Source organism: Balaenoptera acutorostrata, chromosome 2, assembly GCF_949987535.1.
Source record: "Balaenoptera acutorostrata chromosome 2, mBalAcu1.1, whole genome shotgun sequence".
In the NCBI taxonomy this organism is placed as follows: domain Eukaryota; kingdom Metazoa; phylum Chordata; class Mammalia; order Artiodactyla; family Balaenopteridae; genus Balaenoptera; species Balaenoptera acutorostrata.
Window position 1 is genome coordinate 2,660,728 of NC_080065.1, and position 19,695 is coordinate 2,680,422.

At 51.8% G+C, this 19,695-nt stretch overlaps 1 protein-coding gene across 1 annotated transcript; it reads left to right on the plus strand.

Annotated features, from left to right (window-relative positions):
* Nucleotides 1–3,555: 3,555 nt before the first annotated feature.
* LOC130707050 (myosin-8-like) lies at nt 3,556–17,926 on the plus strand. The gene is made up of 11 exons (XM_057539719.1): nt 3,556–3,655; nt 3,998–4,005; nt 5,790–5,859; nt 12,114–12,238; nt 13,021–13,329; nt 13,410–13,613; nt 15,218–15,343; nt 15,653–15,826; nt 16,011–16,115; nt 16,676–16,771; nt 17,777–17,926. Exons 1-11 carry the CDS (start codon nt 3,556–3,558, stop codon nt 17,924–17,926), a joined length of 1,467 nt encoding a protein of 488 aa, XP_057395702.1.
* Nucleotides 17,927–19,695: the final 1,769 nt, after the last annotated feature.

Consider the following 19,695-nt stretch of genomic DNA (forward strand, 5'->3'; position numbering starts at 1 on the left):
CTCTCTCCCCATCAGAGGTGTTTAACGGTCGCCATCTCTCTCCCCATCACAGGTAAGTGACAGCCCCGAGCTCTCTACCCATCACAGGTGTGTGAAGCCCTCAGCTCTCTCCACATCACAGGTGTGTGACGGCCCCCAGCTGTCTCAGCATTACAGGTATGTGACAGTCCCCATCTCTCTCCCCATAACAGGTGAGTGACAGCCCCCAGCTCTCTCCTTATCTCCGGTATGTGACAGCCCCCAGCTGTCTCCCCAATACAGGTATGTGACAGCCACTAGCTGTCTCCGCATCCCAGGTATGTGACAGCCACCAGCTCTCTCCCCATCACAGGTGTTTGACAGACCCCATCTCTCTCCGCATCACAGCTGTGTGAAAGCCCCCAGCTCTCCCCACATCACAGGTGAATGGCAGCCCCCATCTGTCTCCCCATCACAGGTATGTGACAGCCCGACACCTTCCCCACATCACAGGTATGTGAACACCCTCAAGCTCTCTCCCCATCACAGGTGTGTGACAGCCCCCAGCTCTCTCCCCATCACAGGTGAGTGGCAAACCACAGCTCTCTCCCCGTCACAGATATGTGACAGCCCCCAGCTGTCTCCGCATCACAGGTGCCCGACAGCCACCAACTCTCTACCCAACACAGGTATGTGACAGCTCCCAGCTGTCTGGGCATCACAGGTATGTGACAGCCAGCAGCTGTCTCCACATCACAGGTATGTGAACACACCCAAGCTCTCTTCCCATCACAGGTGTGTGACAGCCCCCAGCTCTCTCCCCATCACAGATATGTGACAGCCCCCAGCTGTCCCAACATCACAGGTATGTGACAGCCACCAGTAGTCTCCGCATCAAAGGTATGTGACGGAACCCAGCTCTCTCCCCATCACAGGTGTTTAACGGTCACCATCTCTCTCCCCATCACAGGTAAGTGACAGCCCCGAGCTCTCTACCCGTCACAGGTGTGTGAAGCACTCAGCTCTCTCCCCATCACAGGTGTGTGACAGCCCCCAGCTGTCTCAGCATCACAGGTATGTGACAGTCCCCATCTCTCTCCCCATAACAGGTGAGTGACAGCCCCCAGCTCTCTCCTCATCTCAGGTATGTGACAGCGCCCAGGTGTCTCCACATTACAGGTGCCTGACAGCCCCCAGCTCTCTCCACATCACAGGTGTGTGACAGCCCCCGGCTCTCTCCCCATCACATGTATGTGACACCCCGAGCTGTCTCCCCATCACAGGTATGTGACAGCCCCCACGTATCTCCCCACTACTAGTATGTTATAGCCCCCATCCTTCCCCACATCACAGGTATGTGAACAACCCCAAGCTTTCTCCCCAACCCAGTTGTTTGACCGTCCCCAGCTGTCTCCATATCACAGCTGAGTGACAGCCCTCATCTCACTCCCCATCTCAAGTGAGTGACAGCCCCCATCTCTCCTCCCATAGCAGGTGAGAGACAACCCCCAGCTCTCTACTCAACACAGGTGTGTGAAGCCCACAGCACTCTCCCAATCACAGGTGAGTGACAGCCCACAGCTCTCTCCCCATCTCAGGTATGTGAAAGTCCCCATCTCTCCCCCCATCTCAGGTATATGACAGCCCGCAGCTCTCTCCGCATCACAGGTGAACGACAACCCCCAACTCTCTCCCCATCACAGGTATGTGACAGCCCCCAGCTGTCTCCGCATCACAGGTATGTGTGAGCCCCCAGCTCTCTCCTCATCACAAGTGTTTGACAGCCCCCTTCTATCTCAGCATTACAGGTATGTGACAGCCACCAGCTGTCTCCGCATCACAGGTATGTGACAGCCACCAGCTGTCTCGGCATCAGAGGTATGTGACAGCGCCCAGCTCTCTCCCCATTAGAGGTGTTTGACAGTCCCCATCACTCTCCCCATCACAGGTGGGTGACAGCCCCCAGTTCTCTCCCCATCACAGGTGAGTGACTACCTCCATCTCTCTACCCATCACAGGTGTGTGAAGCCCCCAGCTCTCTCCCCATCACAGGTGAGTGACAGCCCCCAACACTATCCCCATCAGAGGTGTGTGACAGCCCACAGCTCTCTCACCATCACAGGTGTGTGACAGCCCCGAGCTGTCTCAGCATTACAGGTATGTGACAGTCCCCATCCCTTTACCCATCACAGGTGTGTGAAGCCCCCAGCTCTCTCCACATCGAGGGGTAAGCGACACCCCCCAACTCTCTCCCCATCACAGATATGTGACAGCCCCCAGCTCTCTCCACATCGAGGGGTAAGCGACACCCCCCAACTCTCTCCCCATCACAGATATGTGACAGCCCCCAGCTCTCTCCCCATCTCAGGTATGTAACAGCCCCCAGCTATCTCCGCATCACAGGTGCCTGACAGCCCCCAACTCTTTCTCCATCACAGGTAAGTGACAGCCCAAAGTTGTCTCGCTATCACAGCTTTGTGACAGCCACCAGCTGTCTCCACATCCCAGGTATGTGACAGTTGCCAGCTCTCTCCCCATCACAGGTGTGTGACAACCCCAGCTCTCTCCCCATCACAGGTGAGTGACAGCCCCCAACCCTCTCCCCATCTCAGGTATATGAGAGCCCCCAGCTGTCTCCGCATCACAGGTGAATGAAAGCCCCCATCTGTCTCCCCATCACAGGTATGTGACAGCCCACAGGTGTCTCCCCACTACAGGTGTGTGACAGCCCCGAGCTCTCTCCTCATCACAGGTGAGTGACAGCCCCCAACTCTCTCCCCATCACAGGTATGTTACACCCCTCAGCTCTCTCCCCATCACAGGTGTGTGAAAGCCCCCAGTTGTCTCAGCATTACAGGTATGTGACAGTCCCCATCTCTCTCACCATAACAGTTGTGTGACAGCCCCGAGCTCTCTCCCCATCACAGGTGAGTGACAGACCCCAGCGCTCTCCCTATCTCAGGTACGTGACAGCCCCCAGGTGTCTCCGCATCACAGATGCCTGACAGCCCCCAACTCTTTCCCCATCACAGGTGTGTGACAGCACCCGGCTCTCTCTCCATCACATGTATGTGACAGCCCCGAGCTGTCTCCCCATCACAGGAATGTGACAGCCCCCAGGTATCTCCACACGACTAGTATGCGATAGCCCCCATCCTTCCCCACATCACAGGTATGTGAACAACCCCAAGCTCTCTCCCCATCCCAGTTGTGTGACCGTCCCCAGCTGTCTCCATATCACTGGTGCGTGACATCCTCCAGCTCTCTCCCCATCACAGGTATGTGACAGCCCCCATCTCCCTCCTCATCACAGCTAAGTGACAGCCATCATCTCTCTCCCCATCACAGGTGAGTGACAGCCCCCATCTCTCCTCCCTTAACAGGTGAGTGACAGTCCCTATCTCTCTCCCCATCACAGGTATGTGAAAGTCCCCATCGATCCCCCCATCACAGGTGTGTGACAGCCCCCAGCTCTCTCCCCATCACAGGTGAGTGAGAACCCCCAGCTCTCTCCGCATCACAGGTATATGCAAGTCCCCGTCGATCCCCTCATCACAGATGTGTGACAGCCCCCAGCTCTCTGCCCATCTCAGGTATATGATAGCCCCCGCTGTCTCCGCATCACAGGTGAACGACAGGCCAGAGCTGTCTCCCCATCACAGGTATGTGAGAGACGCCATCTGTCTCCGCAACACAGGTATGTGTGAGCCCCCAGCTCTCTACCCATCACAGGTGTTTGATAGTCCCCATCTCTCTCCCCATCAAAGGAATGTGAAAGTCCCAATCTCTCCCCCCATCACATGTGTGTGACAGCCCCCAGCTCTCTCCCCATCACAGGTGAGTGACAGCCCCCAGCTCTCTCCCCATCTCAGGTATATGACAGCCCCCAGCTGTCTCCGCATCACAGGTGAACGACAGCCCCCATCTCTCTCCCCATCACAGGTATGTGACAGCCCCCAGCTGTCTCTGCATCACAGGTATGTGTGAGCCCCCAGCTCTCTCCTCATCACAAGTGTCTGACAGCCCCCTTCTGTCTCAGCATTACAGGTATGTGACAGCCCCCAAATGTCTCCACATCACAGGTATGTGACAGCCCCCAGCTGTCTCCGCATCACAGGTATGTGACAGCCACCAGCTGTCTCGGCATCACAGATACGTGACAGACCCCAGCTCTCTCCCCATCACAGGTATGTTACACCCCTCAGCTCTCTCCCCATCACAGGTATGTGAAAGCCCCTAGTTGTCTCAGCATTACAGGTATGTGGCAACCCCCAACTCTCTCCCCATCACAGGTGTGTGAGAGCACCCAGCTCTCTCTCCATCACATATATGTGACAGCCCAGAGTTGTCTCTCCATCACAGGTATGTGACACCCCCATCCTTCCCCACATCACAGGTATGTGAACAACCCCAAGCTCTCTCCCCATCCCAGGTGTGTGACCGTCCCCAGCTGTCTCCATATCACTGGTGCGTGACAGCCTCCAGCTCTCTCCCCATCACAGGTGAGTGACAACCCCCATCTCTCTCCCCATCACAGGTATATGATAGGCCCCGGCTGTCTCCACATCACAGGTATGTGACAGCCTCCAGCTGTCTCCCCATTATAGGTATGTGACAGCCCCCAGCAGTCTCCACATCACAGGTATGTGACAGACCCCAGCTCTCTCCCCATCACAGGTATGTGACAGCCCCCATCTCTCTCCCCATCATAGGTATGTGACAGCCACCAGCTTTCTCCGCATCACAGGTGAGTGACAGCCCCCAGCACCCTTCCCAGTCACATGTATGTGACAGCCCCCAGCTCTCTCCCCATCACAGACGACTGATAGCCCCCATCTCTCCCCCATCACAGGTAAGTGACAGCCCCAATATCTCTCCACATCACTTTTGTGTGACAGCACCCAGCTCTCTCCCCATCACAGGTGTTTGACAGTCTGAAACTATCTCCCTATCACACGTATGTGACAGCCCCCAGCTCTCTCCCCATTACAGGTGAGTGACAGCCCCAAACTCTATCCACATCACTGGAGTGTGAGAGCCCGAAGCTCTCTCCCCATCACACGTGAGTGACAGCCCCCAGCTCTCCCCCCATCACAGGTGTGTGACCGTCCCCAGCTCTCTCCACATCACAGGTGCGTGACAGGCCCAGCACTCTCCCCATCACAGGTGAGTGTCAGCCACCAGCTCTCTCCCCATCACAGGTGTTTGACAGTCCCCATCTATCTCCCCATCACATGTATGTGACAGCCCCCAGCTCTCTCCCCATTACAGGTGAGTGACAGCCCCAAACTCTATCCCCATCACTGGAGTGTGACAGCCCGAAGTTCTCTCCCCATCACAGGTGAGTGACAACCCCCAGCGCTCTCCCCATCACAGGTATATGACAGGCCCCAGCTGTCTCCAAAACACAGATATGTGACAACCCCAAGCTCTCTCCCCATCACAGGTGTGTGACCTTCCCCAGCTGTCTCCACATCACAGGTGCGTGACTACGCCCAGCTCTCTTCCCTTCACAGGTGGGTGACAGCACCCAGCTCTCTCCCCATCCCAGGTGAGTGAGAGCCCCCCTCGCTCTCCCCATTACAGGTGAGTGACAGCCACCAGCTCTCTCCCCATCACAGGTGAGTGGCAGCCTCCAGCTCTCTCCCCATCACAGGTATGTGACAACCCCCAGCTGCCTCAGAGACACAGGTATGTGACAGTCCCCATCTCTCTCCCCATTACAGGTGTCTGACAGCCCCCAGCTCTCTCCCCATCATAGGTATGTGACAGCCGCCAGCTGTCTCCGCATCACAGGTGCCTGACAGCCCCCAACTCTCTCCCCATTACAGGTATGTTACAGCCAACAGCTGTCTCCACATCACAGGTATGAAACAGCCACCAGCTCTCTCCGCATCACAGGTATGTGACAGCCCCCAGCTGTCTCCTCGTCACAGGTGCCTGACAGCCCCCACCTTTCTCCCCATCACAGGTATGTGTAAGCCCCCAAATGTCTGCAATTCACAGGTATCTGAAAGACACAAGCTGTCTCCGCATCACAGGTATGTGACAGCCCCCAGGTCTCTCCCCATCACAGGTGTTTGACAGTCCCCATCTCTTTCCCCATCATAGGTGTGTGACAGCCCCCAGCTCTCTCCCCATCACAGGTGTGTGACAGCCCCCAGCTCTTTCCCCATCACAGGTGAGTGAGAGCCCCCAACTCTCCCCATGATAGGTATGTGACAACCCACAGCTGTCTCCACTTCACAGATATGTGACAGCCCCCAGCTGTCTCCATATTATATGTATGTGACAGCCCCCAGCTGTCTCCACATCACAGGTATGTGACAATCCCAAGCTCTCTACCCATCAAAGGTGTGTGACCTTCCCCAGCTGTCTGCATATCACAGGTACGTGACAACGCCCAGCTCTCTTCCATTTACAAGTGGGTGACAGCACCCAGCTCTCTCCCCATCCCAGGTGAGTGAGAGCCCCCCTCTCTCTCCCCATCACAGGTATGTGACAACCGCCAGCTGTCTCAGCGACTCAGGTATGTGACAGTCCCCAATCTCTCTCCCCATCACAGGTGTGTGACAGCCCCCTGCTCTCTCCACATCACAGGTGAGTGACAGTGCCCAGCTCTCTCCCCATCACAGGTATCTGAAGCCCCCAGCTGTCTCCGCATAACAGGAGCCTGACAGCCCCCAACTCTCTCCCCATCACAGGTTTTTGACAGTCCCCATCTCTCTCACCATCAGAGGTGTGTGACAGCCCCCAGCTCTCTCCCCATCACAGGTGAGTGACAGCCCCCAGCTCTCTCCCATCACAGGTGTGCAACTGCCCCCAGCTCTCTCCCTATCACAAGTGAGTGACAGCCCCCTGCTTTCTCCCCATCACAGGTATGTGACAGCCCCCATCTGTCTCCTTGTCACAGGTGCCTGACAGACCCCACCTTTCTCCTCATCACAGGTATGTGTAAGACCCCAAATATCTCCACTTCACAGGTATCTGAAAGACACCAGCTGTCTTCACATCACAGGTATGTGACAGCCCCCAGGTCTCTCCCCATCACAAGTGTTTGACAGTCCCCATCTCTTTCCCCATCACAGGTGTGTGACAGCCCCCAGCTCTCTCCCCATTACAGGTGAGTGACAGTCCCCTGCTCTCTCCCCATCACAGGTGTGTGAAAGCCTCCAGGGCTCTCCCCATGACAGGGGAGTGACAGCCCCCAGCTCTTTCCCCATCACAGGTATATGATAGGCCCCGGCTGTTTCCACATCACAGGTATGTGACAGCCCCCAGCTTTCTCCGCATTATAGGTATGTGACAGCCCCCAGCAGTCTCCATATCACAGGTATGTGACAACCCCAAGCTCTCTTCCCATCACAGGTGTGTGACCGTCCCCAGGTGTCTCCATATCACAGGTGCGTGACAATGCCCAGCTCTCTCACCTTCACAGGTGGGTGACAGACCCCAGCTCTCTCCCCATCACAGTGATGTGACAACCCCCAGCTGTCTCCACATCACAAGTGCTTGACAGCCCCCAACTCTCTCCCCATCATAGGTATGTGACAGCCACCAGCTTTCTCCGCATCACAGGTGAGTGACAACCCCCGGAACCCTTCCCAGTCACATGTATGTGACAGCCCCCAGCTCTCTCCCCATCACAGATGACTGACAGTCCCCATCTCTCCCCCATCACAGGTAAGTGACAGCCCCAATATCTCTCCACATTACTTTTGTGTGACAGCACCCAGCTCTCTCCCCATCACAGGTGTTTGACAGTCCCAAACTATCTCCCCATCACACGTATGTGACAGCCCCCAGCTCTCTCGCCATTACAGGTGAGTGACAGCCCCAAACTCTATCCCCATCCCTGGAGTGTGACAGCCCGAAGCTTTCTCCCCATCACAGGTGAGTGACAGCCCCCAGCTCTCTCCCCATCACAGGTGTGTGACCGTCCCCAGCTGTCTCCACATCACAGGTGCGTTACAGCCCCAGCTCTCTCCTCATCACAGGTATGTGACAGCCCCCATCTCTCTCCCCATCACAGGTGAGTGACAACCCCCAGCTCTCTCCCCATCACAGGTGATTGACAGCCCCCATCTCTCTTCCCGTTACAGGTGAGTGACAACCCCAGCGCTCTCCCCATCACAGGTGAGTGACAGCCCCCAGCTCTCTCCCATCACAGGTGTGCGACTGCCCCCAGCTCTCTCCCTATCACAAGTGAGTGACAGCCCCTTGCTTTCTCCCCATCACAGGTATGTGTCAGCCCCCAACTGTCTCCACTTCACAGGTATCTGAAAGACAACAGCTGTCTCCGCATCACAAGTATGTGACACCCCCCAGGTCTCTCCCCATCACAGGTGTTTGACAGTCCCCATCTCTTTCCCCATCACAGGCGTGTGACAGCCCCCAGCTCCCTCCCCATTACAGGTGAGTGACAGCCCCCAGCTCTCTCTCCATCACAGGTTTGTGACAGTCCCAAGGTCTCTCCCCATGACAGGGGAGTGACAGCCCCCAACTGTCTCCCCATCATAGGTATGTGACAGCCGCCATCTGTCTCTGCATCACAGGTGCCTGACAGCCCCCAACTCTCTCTCCATCTCAGGTATGTTACAGCCCACAGCTGTCTCCACATCACAGGTATGAAACAGCCACCAGGTCTCTCCGCATCACAGGTATGTGACAGCCCCCAGCTCTCTCCCCATTACAGGAATGTGACAGCCCCCATCTCTCTCCCCATCACAGGTGAGTGACAGCCCCCAGCTCTCTCCCCATCACAGGTGATTGACAGCCCCCATCTCTCTTCCCATTACAGGTGAGTGACAACCCCAGCGCTCTCCCCATCACAGGTATATGACAGCCTCCAGTTGTCTCCCCATTATAGGTGACAGCCCCCAGCTGTCTCCACATAACAGTTATGTGACAACCCCAAGCTCTCTCCCCATCACAGGTGTGTGACCTTCCCCAGCTGTCTCCATATCACAGGTGCGTGACAACGCCCATCTCTCTTCCCTTCACAGGTGGGTGACAGCACCCAGCTCTCTCCCCATCCCAGGTGAGTGAGAGCCCCCATCTTTTTCCCCATCACAGGTGAGTGGCAGCCTCCAGCTCTCTCCCCATCACAGGTATGTGACAACTTCCAGCTGTCTCAGCGACACAGGTATGTGACAGTCCCCATCTCTCTCCCCATCACAGGTATGTGACAGCCCCCAGCTCTCTCCACATCACTGGTGAGTGACAGCCCCCAGCTCTCTCGCCATCTCAGGTATCTGACAGCCCCCAGCTGTCTCCTCATCACAGGTGCCTGACAGGTCCCACCTTTCTCCCCATCACAAGTATGTGTCAGCCCCCAACTGTCTCCACTTCGCAGGTATCTGAAAGACACCAGCTGTCTCTGCATCACAGGTATGTGACAGCCCCCATGTCTCTACCCATTACAGGTGTGTGACAGCCCCCAGCTCTCTCCCCATCACAGGTATTTGACAGCCCCCAGCTGTCTCCGCATCACAGGAGCCTGAAAGCCCCCAACTCTCTCCCCATCACAGGTATGTGTCAGTCCCCATTTTCTCCACATCACAGGTATGTGACAACCACTAGCTCTTTTCCCATCACAGGTGTTTGACAGTCCCCATCCTTCTCACCATCAGAGGTGTGTGACAGCCCCCGGCTCTCTCCCCATCACAGGTGAGTGACAGCCCCCAGCACTCTCCCATCACAGGTGTGTGACTGCCCCCAGCTCTCTCCCTATCACAAGTGAGTGACAGCCCCCTGCTTTCTCCCCATCACAGGTATGTGTCAGCCCCCAACTGTCTCCACTTCACAGGTATCTGAAAGACACCAGCTGTCTCCCCATCACAGGTATGTGACAGCCCCCAGGTCTCTCCCCATCACATGTGTCTAACAGTCCCCATCTCTTTCCCCATCACAGGTGTGTGACAGCCCCCAGCTCTCTCCCCATTACAGGTGAGTGACAGCCCCCAGCTCTCTCTCCATCACAGGTGTGTGACAGTCCCAAGGTCTCTCCCCATGACAGGGTAGTGACAGCCCCCAACTGTCTCCCCATCATAGGTATGTGACAGCCGCCATCTCTCTCTGCATCACAGGTGCCTGACAGCCCCCAACTCTCTCCCCATCTCAGGTATGTTACAGCCCACAGCTGTCTCCACATCACAGGTATGAAACAGCCACCAGCTCTCTCCGCATCACAGGTATGTGACAGACCCCAGCTCTCTCCCCATCATAGGTGTTTGACAGTCCCCAGCTCTCTCCCCATCACAGGTGTGTGACAGCCCCCAGCTCTCTCCCCATCACAGGTATGTGACAGCCCCCATTGTCTCCACATCACAGGTATGTGACAACCACTACCTCTCTTCCCATTACAGGTGTTTGACAGTCCCCACCTCTCTCACCATCAGAGGTGTGTGACAGCCCCCTGATCTCTCCCCATTACAGGTGAGTGACAGCCCCCGCTCTCTCCCCATCACAGGTGTGTGACATCCCCCAGGTCTCTCCCCATGACATGGGAGTGACAGCCCCCAGCTCTCTCCCCATCATAGGTATGTGACAGCCGCCAGCTGTCTCTGCATCACAGGTGCCTGACAGCCCCCAACTCTCTCCCCATCACAGGTATGTTACAGCCCCCAGCTGTCTCCACATCACAGGTATGAAACAGCCACCAGCTCTCTCCGCATCACACGTATGTGAAAGCCCCCAGCTCTCTCCCCATCACAGGTGAGTGACAGCCCCCAGCTGTCTCCCCATCACAGGTATGTGACAGCTCCCAGCTCTCTCCGCATCACAGGTGCCTTACAGCCCCCAACTCTCTCCCCATCATAGGTATGTGACAGCCCCCAGCTGTGTCCCCATCAAAGTTATGTGACAGGCCCCATCTTTCTCCGTGTCACAGTCCCTGACAGCCCCCAACTCTCTCTCCATCACAGGTATGTGACAGCCCCCAGCTGTCTCCACATCACAGGTATGTGACAGCTCCCATCTGTCTCCCCATTATAGGTATGTAACAGCCCCCAGCTGTCTCCCCATCACAGGTGTGTGACCGTCCCCAGCTGTCTCCATATCACAGGTGTGTGACAGCCCCCAGCCCTCTCCCCTTCCCATTTGGGTGACAGCCCTCAGTTCTCTACCCATCACTGGTATGTGCCAACCCCAAGCTGTCTCCAATCACAGGTGCGTGACAGCCCCCAGCTCTCTCCCCATCACAGGTAGGTGGCAGCCCCCATCTCTCTCCCCATCACAGGTGAGTTACAGCCCCCACCTCTCTCCCCATCACCGGTGAGTCACAGCTCCCAGCTGTCTCCCCATCACAGGTATGTGACAGCCCCCAGCTGTCTCCGCACCACAGGTACCTGACAGCCCCCAACTGTCTCCCCATCACAGGTATGTGACAGCCCCCAGCCGTCTCCACATCACAGTTATGTGACTGCCCCCAACTCTCTCCCCATCACAGGTATGTGACAGCCCCCAGCTGTCTTCCCGTCACAGGTATGTGACAGCCCCCTGCTCTCTCCCTATCACAGGTGTGTGACAGCCCCCCTTCTCTTCTGGCCACCACTCCCCCATTTGGCCACAGCCTCCTCCTTCCCGATGCCCCACTAAATCCTCACATCTATTCACTTTTCCCTGGGACCCAAACTTCCCCAATGTAAGGCATAGTCACAGCCAAGCCTTGTTCTCGAGAACAGAGGGTTCGCTGGGCTGCTAAGCTCCGTGCTCTTCTACAGAACATATCTTCCATGGATTCTGTCTCTACATGTCTTTGTGTCCTTGATCCTGTCACTAGATCCCTTAGGATCTCAGACCGCTGTCCTACAAAACTAGACCAGACCCAATGCCCTCTAAAGCCCCTTCTATTTCTGAGACCATGATTCTATCTGTTTTCTCCACAGTAGTGTCCCCCGGTCCTCTCTGTGACCCTTTTGTTCACCGTGTGAAGGTTCAGGGTCATACAGGTGTTCTGTTGTTCCTCCCTCTGCATCTTCAGGTGAGGCCACACACCTGTGTCTTGTCAACACCTCCCCCGAAAGGTTTCACTGTATTTGTCCTCTCCTATATGAAGGTCATGAATGAATCACCAATCCCCAAATTCCCTGGCAAATGCCTGTGCTATCAGACAGAGCCTGTGAAAACAGCCTAAATCAAGCCTGTCTTTGCAGAAGAGATTTCCGACTTAACCATGCAGATCGCGGAAATGAGCAAGAATCTTCAGGAAGTGGAGAAGACCAGGAAGCAAGTGCAGCAAGAAAAGTCAGACCTCCAGGCTGCCCTGGAAGAGGTGGAGGCACGTGTCTGGAATGTGAAGGAGGGCGGGGCGCTGAGGAAGGGGACTAGACCACCCCCAGGGGCCCTTCCTGCAGGAGGCACTGGGGCTCCAATGGGAAGAATCCAGCCCCACCCCCGCCCTGGGGGGGGACCAGCTGCTCTCTGCTGCCTCGCCTCATGAGTGTTCTCTAGTCCATTGTATTTCTCCTATTGAATAAATAAACTTGTTCATTATGTCCTCAACGTCTTCCTCTCAGAAAGCAAGAACTCAATCACCAAACAAACATCCTGAGAGCCAGCTCAGAATTCCTTAGTTTTAACAGAGAGTTATACACGGTCATCTTTGGCTGCTGGGAATTCTGTGTGGTCCAAAGAGTGCAGGATCCTGATGCTATCACCAGCTGTGGCCAGTGAGGGGCGGATGCTTAAGAGGGTCTAGGGAAATTTGCCCTATGCAGGATAACAGGAGAGCAATTCCTCTGTTTTTCTCTGTCTTTTTTGAGCAGAGGTTGGCTCCTGACTTATGGTCACTATTTAAAAAGACACAGTAATCAAAATTTTTACTAATTGAAAACGATGCTCTGTCCTTCTCAAGACATAAGATTGTTAACAACAAAGCTTCAGTTCTAGTTTCATTACTAGTAACAATTTGGGAGCAAACTGTTTGACCTTTTTGAGTACTGTTCTATTTATTTGTAAAATGAGCCTAATAATACCCTTTTTATCCTAATGGGGATGAAAAACCTCATTCAAGAAGGTGGCTGCCCCCGGCAATCCCAATCACTCCTTTACTTTTATCAGGGTTCCTTGAAGCATGAAGAGGGCAAGATTTTGCGTGTCCAGCTAGAGTTGAACCAGCTGAAATCTGAGCTTGACCGCAAGATCACTGAGAAGGAAGAAGAACTCGAGCAGCTGAAAAGAAACAGCCAGCGGGCAGCAAAGGCCATGCAAAGCGTGCTGGATGCTGAGATCCAGAGCCGGAATGTTGCTCTGAGGCTGAAGAAGAAGATGGAGAGAGACCTCAGTGAGATGCAGATTCAGCTGGGCCACTCCAACCGCCAGGTGGCAGAGACCCAGAAACACCTGTGCTCAGTCCAGAGCCAGCTCAAGGTGAATGCACGGCCCCTGGAGGACCTGGCGGGACCTCAGCCTGCCCTGGGCTCCGGTCTCACCCCTGGTTTCTCGTGAAGGGCTCCCAGCTGCATCTGGATGACGCCCTGAGGAGCAGTGAGGACCTCAAGGAGCAGCTGGCCCTCGTGGAGCGCAGGAATGGCCTCTCGCTGGAGGAGCCGGAGGAGAGGAAGGTGGCCCTGGCGCGGACGGAGCGCACCCGCAAGCTGGCGGAGCACGAGCTGCTGGAGGCCAGCGACCGCGTGCAGCTCCTTCACCCCCACGTGTGTCCGTCCTCACTCCACTCTGGGTCCACCCTGGAGGCAGGCAGGACCCAGGCTTGACGGAGAGGAGTTCCCACCGCTCCTTCCAGGCTAGTGGTCAAGACAAACTTTCATTAGGCCTAGTTCTTGGAATAACTTGGTCTCTAGATAGACAGATTGCTGAGCTTTCTTTTATCTGAAGATAAAAGATCATGGGGAAATCAGAGCAAGGCATGACAAATTATTGCATAAAAGGGCTGGAAAAGGCTTCACAGAGGCAGTAACATTTAAGCTGCGAGCTTAGAAAATTAGGATTGTCTTTTGAAATAATTACTTTTAGGAAAGTTAAAGAATTCCTTGTTTCATTTCTTATTTTTTTGGACCACACCACATGGCATACGGGATCTTAGTTCCCCAACCAGAGATCGAACCCGTGCCCTGCGTGGTGGAAACACAAAGCCCTAATCACTGGACCGCCAGGGAATTCCCCCAAAATTCCTTGCTTTAAAAACTATTTTTTGAATTAGCCAAAAAACTAGAAAAATACCAACCATATTGTTAGCATTTTGGAATCTCCTAGGCTCTTGTTCTATACATAAATATGATATTTTTTGTAAACGTGATCAATCCTTTTGCAACTTTTTTTCATTTAACAACGTGTTGTGAGCATATTTCTATATTTTAAAATAGTTTTCTACGATACGGTTCTTTCATGGCAGAAAAGCCGTCCATGGTAGTTGTGTATTATGGCACGTGTATGTAATCAGGCTTCTACGGTTGGATATTTTTACACTGTTCCCAATAAAAATGTTTGTGATTAGAAGATTGTATGACTAACTTCTTCATAACTAAATTTTCACATATATCCATGATTACTATTTCCTTAATATTCCTAAAAGTAAGTAAATTCCTGGAAGTATATATTCATGGTCAAAACAGCAAAGACATTTATGATATGTTGTAAATTGGTCTTTCACAAAGTTGTCCCAATTTTTACTCCCATGGGGAAAATAAGTGAGAGTGCTTAGCTATTATTTTTTTTAATCTTCACTGATTTTATGGTTGAAAATGCCTCATTTTAAAAATTCTTATTTCTTTGATTACTAATGAGGTGGAACATTTTGTTGTCTTTGTTGGCTATTTGTATTTCTTCTGGTGTGTCTTAGCTATTTGTACTTTTGCCCTTTTTTCTTAATGATTTGTCTTTTTTACATATTAAGGAAGGAAATATTTTTTCAGTAATGCACATTGCAAATGATTTCTCGTTTGTCATCATCCTAACAACTCTGTACAATGTTTTGATCATGAGAATTATTTTTCATTTCACATAGTTATGTCAACCATTTCCTTGTTCCAGCACCTTTAAATAAATAATTTATCCTTCCTCAAATATTTGAATGTCCACATTTATCATTTACTCACTTCTTTTATGTACCAGTCTCGGGCCTGTTTTGGGATATCTGTCCTATCAAAAATGAAAGTCTTTTTAATTTTTTTTCACCTGTGTGAAAAATAAGAAATGGAACGTTCTCGAGCTTGACTTCTTTCCCCACCCAACCCTCTCCCTTCCAATCGTTGTAAGTGTCCAAATGTAGCCCGAACCTCTTATCTAATTTTTCTTGTAGAACACGTGCCTCACAAATACCAAGAAAAAACTGGAAGCTGACATAGCCCAATGCCAGGCAGAGGTGGAGAAGTCTATCCAGGAGTCCAAAAATGCAGAGGAGAAGGCCAAGAAGGCCGTCACGGATGTGCGCTCCATTCTTTCTTATCAGAGGTGCTGTCTGGAGATAAGAAAGGGGCTTCCACGCCGCCCCTTTGGGACCTGCAAGTAGGTGTCCTCTCCGCACCCCTGCATTCAGTCAGTGGTGGCTTCCCGGACAGACGGAAGGAGGCGGAGCCTCAGCAGAGGCAAAGCGGGAGGGGAACCGTGCAGCATCAGCGGTGGCTGCGGCAAGGAGGAAAGCATCAGCGTGCCTAGTGCCAGCCTCACAGCGCCCTCCGTGTGCCCGCATAGGAGGGGTGGGTGGCCCACTGATGCCTCTTGTGAACTTAACCAGGCGGCCATGATGGCCGAGGAGCTGACAGAGAAGGAGCAGGACACCAGCGCCCACCTGGAGCGGACGAAGAAGAACCTGGAGCAGACGGTGAAGGACCTGCAGCACCGCCTGGACGAGGCTGAGCAGCTGGCCCTGAAGGGTGGCAAGAAGCACATCCAGAAGCTGGAGGGTAGGGTGGGTCTCTCAATCTCTCTGAATCCGGGAAGTGAAAACGGCACTCCCCGATCCGTCTCTCTTCTTGTATATTGACTCCCATCCTTATCCTGTGGCTGGGGACAGCCACCCAATATCGTCAGTAGGTCCTGAGTTAATTAACATCCCCCAAGAGTGACTATATAAGTATCTTTCTTGATTGTAGGTACGTGAGCTTGAAGGAGAGGTTGAAAGTGAGCAGAAACGTAATGCTGAGGCTGTTAAAGGTTTGCGGAAACATGAGAGAAGAGTAAAGGAACTCACCTACCAGGTAAGGGGAAGAGCTTTCTAGAATATCCAGACTTCCTACACAAAGGGAAATTGAAAACCTGGTGACTATGTGGTACTCACAAATAGCTACATGTTAACTCGATATACATAAGGGGCAAATGACACAATCACCTATCACAGACCCTTTCCTAAGCTAGGAAAATCAGGAAGGCCTTTAGAAAATAATGTAAGTGAGGAAAGAATACAGGTTTCAAAGACAGATAAACTGGTATTAGTCCTAGTTTGGCCTCTTACTTTTTAAACTCGGATAGGTTACCTAACACTCTCAACCTTAATTCATCACCTGTAAAATAGAATAAAAACATCCACTCACCAGAGTAGGGAGGTAAGGATTAGAGACGTGTATAACTCTCCAATATAGTGCCTGCACACAGAGGACATTTACCAAGAATGGCTACTGTTAATACTATGAAGGAAGCCTCAGAGTTGACCACATTTACCCCAGGCCCACCTGCCATCATATCAAAGTGATTTACTTCACCACCTGTAGTGGTTTGATTTTGTTGGATTCAATGCAGACCATTTTTTTCAAACTTCCAGACTGAGGAAGACCGCAAGAATGTTCTCAGGCTGCAAGACCTGGTAGATAAATTACAGGCAAAGGTGAAATCATACAAGAGACAAGCTGAGGAGGCTGTCAGTATCTTTAAGCCCTTGAGGGAAGAAGGAAACTTCGTTGGGGGTAGAAAGTATATTAAGAGAATGTGTTAATGAGAAAGAAAGAGACCAAGTAAGAATATGTCATTCTTATTTTAAGAGAGATGATATAAATATGAATTTACCCCCAAATCCTAATTATAGAATAAGACCTCAAGACGAGATATTTTTATTATTAAGCAATTTGTAGGGATTGGGGGAAAAAAAGAAAATTCCAAATAACCCACCTTACTTGATAGCTGCAAAGAATATCCAGCAGAAAATCTAACACCATGATAAATATTCCTCTCCCTCTAGAAATGCACAAAATCAATTGTTCCCAAAAGCCAAACAGAAATCTTTTACCCCAGCTGACTCCTTCCCTCACTACCACTGTCATCAGCAGGGACTGATCCCTGCACATTCGCTGTAGCAAATTAGGATGTGTTGGAAGATTCTCCAGCTTCACTTTTCCTGGTTGTTCCCCACTCTTCCAGACACAATGTAGTGGGTAAGAGGTAAGAAAAGGGAACACGAAAGGGAGAGGCACGAATGGTAGTAAGTGCAACCAACAAAGGGCATACTTTCTTCCTATCCCCATCCCCCCACCCGCAGCGTCTCTGTATACCAGAGTCAAAATATATGGCAAAAACACTTCAACTGGGATTTTCCCAAAGTTAGAATTTGACCTTACATTTACTGTCTAACCTCTGTGAGCGAGCGCACATGGGTCTCTTCCTCCTTTCCACTCAGTCCATACATCATAAATAGACTTCACGTATACATGGGTTTGACATAATGAGCTCGTCTCTTCCATTTCAAAACTATTTCTTCTTTCATTCTTTAGAGTAAAAAATGTAATTGAAGTTACAAGTTCTCTCTGGATTTGAAATCAGATATGACAAACAAACCGTAAGAAGGAAATATCTGAGTTGAGGAAATAATCCTGTTTATGACAAGTGCAATGAGAACCACAAAGTCTAACTCTCACAACTTTATTCTTAGGAGGAGCAATCCAACGCTAATCTTGCCAAATTCCGCAAGCTCCAGCACGAGCTGGAGGAGGCCGAGGAACGGGCTGACATTGCCGAGTCCCAGGTCAACAAGCTGCGGGTGAAGAGCCGGGAGATTCACACACAAGTCAGTGCAGCGTGAACACATCTGCCTGATGCTGCCAAGGGGCTGAAGAAATGCACAAAATGTGCTATTTTGGGTCACTTGCTTTGTGATGTTTTTCTCTTCATGTTGAATAAATAAAAACTACAGTGAACGGATAAACTGAACCAGACTCATTTACTTCCAAAATTATTTACTCTCAAACACAGTTCTCACCTAGCTATTATTTTTCTAACATTATATATGGCTTTGTGGAACATTCAATATCTGTACTTCCCTCACCACCCCGCATCCCCGTTCCCATCTCCAGCTCCACCACACACACACACAATTACCTTTTACTGGACTTAATTTTATTAAATCTCTCTAGACTGTTCCAAATGACTAAGGAAATCACTCACTGAGGTTACCCCTTCAGACAGGACACACTCATGCACCCACTCCACAGGTGGTTACTGAGCATCTACTATGCGCCGGGCACTGCTCTCAGTACTATGGGAATAGCAGTGAACAAAGCATAGTTCCCTCCCTCTGGGAACTTATATTCTGCAAGGAAAGAAAGGCAGTCAACAAATAAGAAGCTGTGTCTACTATATTTAAAATAGATAATCAACAAGAACCTAGTGTATAGCACAGGGAACTCGGCTCAGTATTCTGTAATAACCTAAACGGGAAAAGAATTTGAAAAAGAATGGATACTTGTATGGGTATAAGTGAATCACTCTGCTGTACACCTGTAACTAACACATCATTGTTAATCAACTACACTCCAACATAAAATTTTTGTAAAAAGATCTACAAAAAAAATAAGAAGCTGCGTAATGTGTCAGGTAAGTGCTCATGAGAAATAAAAAAAGTAAGAGGGAGGCAGTTAGTACTTTGTAGAGAGGAGTCAAGCAAGGCCTCTCTAAGAAAAACACATTTGAGCTGAGACCTGAAGGAAGCAAGAGTATTCCAGGCAGAGGGAACAAAAGAAAATGCAAAGGCCCTGAGGCAGGGGCAGTTTGGCATGTCCCAGGGACAGGAAGGAGGCCAGCAGGGCTAGAGGAGAATGAGCAAGATAGCTACGGCATAAGAGAGGAACCTGGGACCCCAGGGATCATGTAGGGCTTCAGGGCCACCTGAGGACTTTTTTCTTCACTCAGAGTGAGATGGGAAATCTTCGGAGTGTTTTGAGCAGAGGAGTGATATTAACACACATTTTAAAAGAATCACTCTGGGGACTTCCCTGGTGGCGCAGTGGTTGAGAATCTGCCTGCCAATGCAGGGGACACGGGTTCGAGCCCTGGTCCTGGAAGATCCCACACGCCGCGGAGCAACTAAGCCCATGCACCACAACTACTAAGCCTGTGCTCTAGAGCCCGCAAGCCACAACTACTGAGCCCGCATGCTGCAACTACTGAAGCCCTCACACCTAGAGCCCGTGCTCCGCAAAAAGAGAAGCCACGTCAATGAGAAGCCTCTGCACCGCAAGGGAGAGTAGCCCCCTCTCGCCGCAACTAGAGAAAGCCCGTGCGCAGCAAAGAAGACCCAACACAGCCAAAATGAATAAATAAATAAGTCTTTAAAAAAAAAAAAAGAATCACTCTGCTGCATTGAGAATACACTGAAGGGGGCAGAGGTAGAAACTGTGAGACCAGTTAGGAGCCTACTGCAAAATAAAAGATAAAAAATGACAGTGGCTTAGACCAGAGAGATAGGCACTGGGAGATGACGAGAAGCAGATGGATTCTAGATGTACTGTGAAGGTAGCACACATAGGGTTTTCTGGCAGATTGGATGGATGAGTGGGTGAGAGAGAGAGAAAG

Coding starts and splice junctions, on each gene's coding strand:
- LOC130707050 (XM_057539719.1), top strand. CDS start 3,556: ATGATAGCCCCCGCTGTCTCCGCATCACAGGTGAACGACAGGCCAGAG. Junction 13,614..15,217: donor TGCAGCTCCTTCACCCCCAC/GTGTGTCCGTCC, acceptor TTTTTCTTGTAG/AACACGTGCCTCACAAATAC. Junction 16,772..17,776: donor AGAGACAAGCTGAGGAGGCT/GTCAGTATCTTT, acceptor CTTTATTCTTAG/GAGGAGCAATCCAACGCTAA.